General features: G+C 46.8%; 1 protein-coding gene across 2 annotated transcripts; it reads left to right on the forward strand.

Moving 5' to 3' along the window:
* The first annotated feature begins 78 nt into the window (after window positions 1-78).
* Window positions 79-3,747, forward strand: LOC144714894 (gibberellin 20 oxidase 1-D-like). Of its 2 annotated transcripts, none has more exons than XM_078589699.1 (4): window positions 79-230; window positions 1,367-1,936; window positions 2,813-3,137; window positions 3,447-3,747. In XM_078589699.1, exons 1-4 carry the CDS (start codon window positions 214-216, stop codon window positions 3,714-3,716), a joined length of 1,182 nt encoding a protein of 393 aa, XP_078445825.1. In that variant the 5' UTR covers window positions 79-213; the 3' UTR covers window positions 3,717-3,747. The 2 variants fall into 2 exon arrangements, with proteins under 2 accessions (XP_078445825.1, XP_078445826.1); XM_078589700.1 differs by lacking the exon at window positions 79-230 and adding an exon at window positions 290-1,010.
* Window positions 3,748-5,000: the final 1,253 nt, after the last annotated feature.

Genomic DNA, 5,000 nt, shown 5'->3' on the forward strand with positions numbered 1-5,000 from the left:
TGGCACGATTATATACCGTCTTTCACACCCGATCTCTCCCTCAACCCATCCCCTCTCTCTCTCTCTCTCTCTCTCTCTCTCTCTTTCTTTCTCTCTCTTGTGTTGTTTAGAAATCTGTCCATTGCTCAAAGGTTGCGATTTCCTTTTGGATCTTCTTTTCCTTGGCCTTTCTTTTAATTGCGTAGTCCTCTTTGTCTTGTGCTGTTTAGAAGTATGACCATTGCTCAAAGGTTATGAATTTCTTTTGGGCCTTCTTATTTTGCTTGGTATTTCTTTTCATGTCATGATTATATACCGTTTTTTCCTTAAACCCATCCTCTCGCTCTCTCTCTCTATCTCTTTCCCTGTCTTGTATGTTTAGAAATCTGTCCATTGCTCAAAGGTTGCGATTTCCTTTTGGATCTTCTTTTCATTGGCCTTTCTTTTAATTGAGTAATCCTCTCCGTCTTGTGTCCTATCTTCTCTCTGTCTTGTGCTGTTTAGAAATCTGACCATTGCTCAAAGGCCGAGAATTTCTCTTAGGCCTTCTTCTTTTGCATGATTATATACCGTCTTTCACATCTGTTATCTCCCGCAACCCATCCGCTATGTCTCCATCTCTCTCTCTCTCTTCTGCTGTTTAGAAATCTGACCATTGCTCAAAGCTTGAGAATATTTTGGGCCTTCTTCTTCTTCTTCTTTTACTTGACATTTCTTTACATTGCATGATTATATACCGTTTCCCACACCCTTTCTCTCCCCCAACCATCCTCGCTATCTCCATCTCTCTCTCTCTCTCTCTCTCTCTCTCTCTCTCCCTCTCTCTCGTGCTGTTTATAATCCGACCATTGCTGAAAGGTTGCGAGGCCTTTTGCGTCTTCTTCTTCTTCTTCCTCTTCTTTTGTTTCGCTCTTCTTTCCAGTGCATGATTGTCAACCGTCTATCACAGCCTTTCCCTCCCTCACCCCATCCTCTCTCTCTCTGTCTCTTCCTTGAGCTCTCTAGATCGCTGAATTTGCTCAAAGGTTCAGGTTAATGTCTTCTACTTTGCTTTCCTTTTCCATGCATGATTATATACCGTCTCTCACAGCCTTTCCCCCCTTAACCCATCTTCCCTCTCTCTCTCTCTCCGTCTCTCTATCCATCTATCTCCTTTCCCCTCTTGTGAATTCTCCCTCTCTCTCCTGTGATCTCTTTTATCTGTTGTGTATTCTCTCTCTCTCTCTATTTCCTTCTTGTCCTGTCTTCTGTATTATTCCTCTCTTTCTCTTGTGATCTCTCTTCCTTTCTTGTATCCTATCTATCTCTCTCATGCTTTTCGGGTCTTCTGCTTCTTCATCATCTTCTTCTTCTTAATCTGCTCTTTGGCTCGCAATTGTGTCGCCAGGGCAGTTTCCATGGTCCTGCCTCTGGCAGCCCAGGCGCAGGCGGATATGACACCGGGAAACAGCGAGAAGGCTCTTCTCCCTCTTCTCCCCTGCTCCACAGTTCCGGTCTTCGACGCCGCCGTGCTACTTCACCAGCCAGAAATCCCCGCCCAGTTCGTCTGGCCGGACGACGAGAAGCCCACCGACGACGCTTCCGAGCCTCTCGTTCTCCCCGCCATCGATCTTCAAGAATTCCTCACGGGCAGAGACAACAACGGAAACCCATCTCCCTCCGCCATGAAAATCGCTGCTTTCGTGAGGGACGCTTGCGAGAAGCACGGCTTCTTCCAGATCGTCAACCACGGCGTTGACGAAGAACTTCTCTCTCACGCCCACAGCAAAGCTCTCAGCTTCTTCACAAGGCCTCTGGCGGAGAAGCAGCGAGCGCAGAGAAAAACCGGAGAGAGCTGGGGCTATGCCAGCAGCTTCACCGGCCGCTTCTCCTCCAAGCTGCCGTGGAAGGAGACGCTCTCCTTCAACTTCTCCGCCGGCGGCACCGTCACTCTCGGCCCTGGCCTTTCCCAAAACAGGTATTCCTAAAACTGCGAGAATTTGAGCGAGTGCTTACTCCCCTGCGAAAATTTATAGCTTATAGAAACTGCGGTTCTTCTCTCTTTCGACAATTCATGGAGGAGGAAAATCAGAGCGGCAGGTTCTTTCTATTAGAAATTGAGAGTTTACCTTGTTGTGCTAGAAACTATAGCTCATAGCGACTGCGGTTCTTCTCTGTTTCGACGGTTCATGGCGGAGGAAAATCAAAGCGGGAAGTTCTTTCTATTGGAAATCGAGAGTTTACCGTATTGTGCTAAAAACTATAACTTAGAGCAAATGTGGTACTTCTCTTTCGACGATTCATGGCGGAGCAAAATCGAAGCAGGATGTTCTTTCTATTAGAAGTTGAGAGTTTACCGTATTGTGTTAAATATTATAGCTTATTGCAAGTGAGGTACTTCTCTTTCGACAATTCAAGCCAGAGGAAAATCAAAGCGGGAGGTTCTTTCTATTTCAAGAGGAGAATTTACCGTATTGTGCGAAAAAATATAGCTTATAGTAAGGGTGCTGCTTCACTTTCAACGGTTCATGGTGGCGGTAAATCAAACTGGGAAGTTATTTCTTCTAGAAATTCAGAGGTACCACACTGTGTCAAAAGTCATAGCTTATACTGATCGAGGCGTTCGTGGCAATGGCAAATCAAAGGGGTTCCTCAACTGTGGGAAGTTCTTTTTGTTCGAATTTTGAGCTAGTTTTTACCATTGTTAATACTCTCCCAAAATTATTAGACGCTGGGAAATACCACCGTGCCAAAAGCCATGGCATCTTATCACTATTGTGTTGTCAAAACCGTTGCTAGTACTCCGCTTCATAACTCTGGATTTGAAGCTGAAGGAGAATGTTTTTTCTTTCAGCAGGGAGTTGTACCAGAGATACTGCGAGGCGATGGGGGAGCTCTCCCTAGCGATAATGGAGCTTCTTGCGGTGAGTCTTGGCCTTGAGAAGTCCACGTTCAGAGACTTCTTCAAGGACTATGACTCCATCATGCGGCTGAACTACTACCCGCCTTGCCGAAACCCCAATCTAACGCTCGGCACCGGCCCTCATTGCGACCCCACCTCTCTCACAATTCTTCACCAGGACGACGTTGACGGGCTTCAAGTCTTCTGTGATGGGCGATGGCGCTCCGTTAGGCCGGATCCCCGCGTCTTCGTCGTCAACATTGGCGACACCTTCATGGTACTTATCACTGACCCGTCTTCCACTTCTCTTCTCATTCATCCTAAACAGAATTGATTTCCTCGCGGAAAAAATCGAGTTTTCTCGTGCGCGGGTCGCGGAAAACAGTGTTTATTGGGTGGCGGAAGAAATTCATTTTTTTTTCTTTCTGGGTCAGGAAAAAAAGCAGTATTTTGGTGGGTTGCGAAACGAAATGAATTTTTTTTTTGTCAGTCGAGGAAAAAGTCTTGTTTTGGTGGGTCGCGGAAGAAGTTGAAGTCTTTTGCTGGGTGGCGGAAAAAACTTAATTTTTTTCTTGGTGGATTGTAGGCATTGTCGAATGGGAGGTACAAGAGCTGTCTGCACAGGGCGGTGGTGAACAGGGAGAGACCGAGGAAGTCGCTGGCGTTTTTTCTGTCGCCGGAGATGGAGAAAGTGGTGAGGCCTCCGCCGGCGTTGGTGGACGGAGAAAACCCAAGAAAGTTCCCCGATTTTACTTGGGCGAGTTTGCTGGAGTTCACGCAGAGGCATTATCGTGCAGATATGAACACCCTCGACGTTTTCACCAAGTGGGTGATTACTGGGGGCTCATCTCTGTAACGCCATTGGTATTAAATTTTCCACTCTCCTACTTTCCCCCTCCAACGAGAGAGAGAGAGAGAGAGAGAGAGAGAGAGAGAGAGAGAGAGAGAGAGAGAGAGAGAGAGAGTTGGAAGACTGGAGAGTAGAAGGGATCACGGCCTACAGGGAAATAAAGCAAAGGGAATGGGTAGGTGGAGAGATAGAGGTAGAGGGGACCGTGGGGAGAGCAAGCAGATTAGATAGACAGGATGAGGGAGAAAAGGTTGGTGAAAGATTGCGGATTAGAGTGATCAATTGTAACAGGAGAAGAAACGCTGACAGAATAATTCAGAGGGGATGAGGAAGAGTGACAGGGGAGAGTTATAGAAATAAATGATTACAGAGAAAACAATGATAGAAATGGGCGGGCGGTGAGATAATGAAACACAGGAGAGAGTTAGATCTTAAGAAGGGGAGGGGGAGAGCGAGCAGTCCAAATGGGATGAAGGAGAGAGAGAGAGAGAGAGAGAGAGAGAGAGAGAGAGAGAGAGAGAGAGAGAGAGAGAGAGAGAGAGAGAGAGAGAGAGAGAGAGAGAGAGAGAGACTTAGACATTAAGAATGCACTCAGTATGCAGCGAAAAGGGAAGAATCATCGGCAAAGGGGAGTGGGCAGCGAAGACAAAAGATGGGGACAGGGAATGTGAGAAACGGAAAAGATAGTGGGTGAGTAAGAAGAGAGAAAGAAAGAGCGTCTATCTCAAGAGGCATTTGGAAGGATCCCGACCGCAAGTGCTGATGAAGCAGATGCTTGACGACGGGAGTGGCAAGGGGCGATTCCAACAGGACCGACACGTCAGACACAAGACAAGAGAGATATGCTTCAAAACCAAGACAACGACAGGGTGAAGGGAATAACTTCAGTGGTATCAATGTGGATGAGTTTGGAAGATTTCGCCGAGCGCATAACTCCAAATTACGTTCGGGACAAGATAAGCAAACGACAAACACAATTAAATTTACAGGTGTCTCTCATCAAATTCCGTGCTGTCCCCGGCTTCCCATTCTTTCCGTCTCTTTTTTTTTTTAAGATTTCGCATGCATCTTCTGCCATTCCCCTTCATTGCTTCTCCGTTCATCGCTCTGATTCTACTACTGCAATTTTCGTTTGACAGAACCAATTGTCATGGCTCAGGATTCGTCTTCAACATCTCGCCTTGGATCATTTCCGCAGGTACCTTGGCAGCTGTTACTAGTGGCACCGCAGAGCGCTTTTGTTTGCACGTTCGTGCATCTGTCCCCATACGAGAGCCCTGCCAAAGAGCA

Source organism: Wolffia australiana, chromosome 18, assembly GCF_029677425.1.
Source record: "Wolffia australiana isolate 7733 chromosome 18, ASM2967742v1".
In the NCBI taxonomy this organism is placed as follows: domain Eukaryota; kingdom Viridiplantae; phylum Streptophyta; class Magnoliopsida; order Alismatales; family Araceae; genus Wolffia; species Wolffia australiana.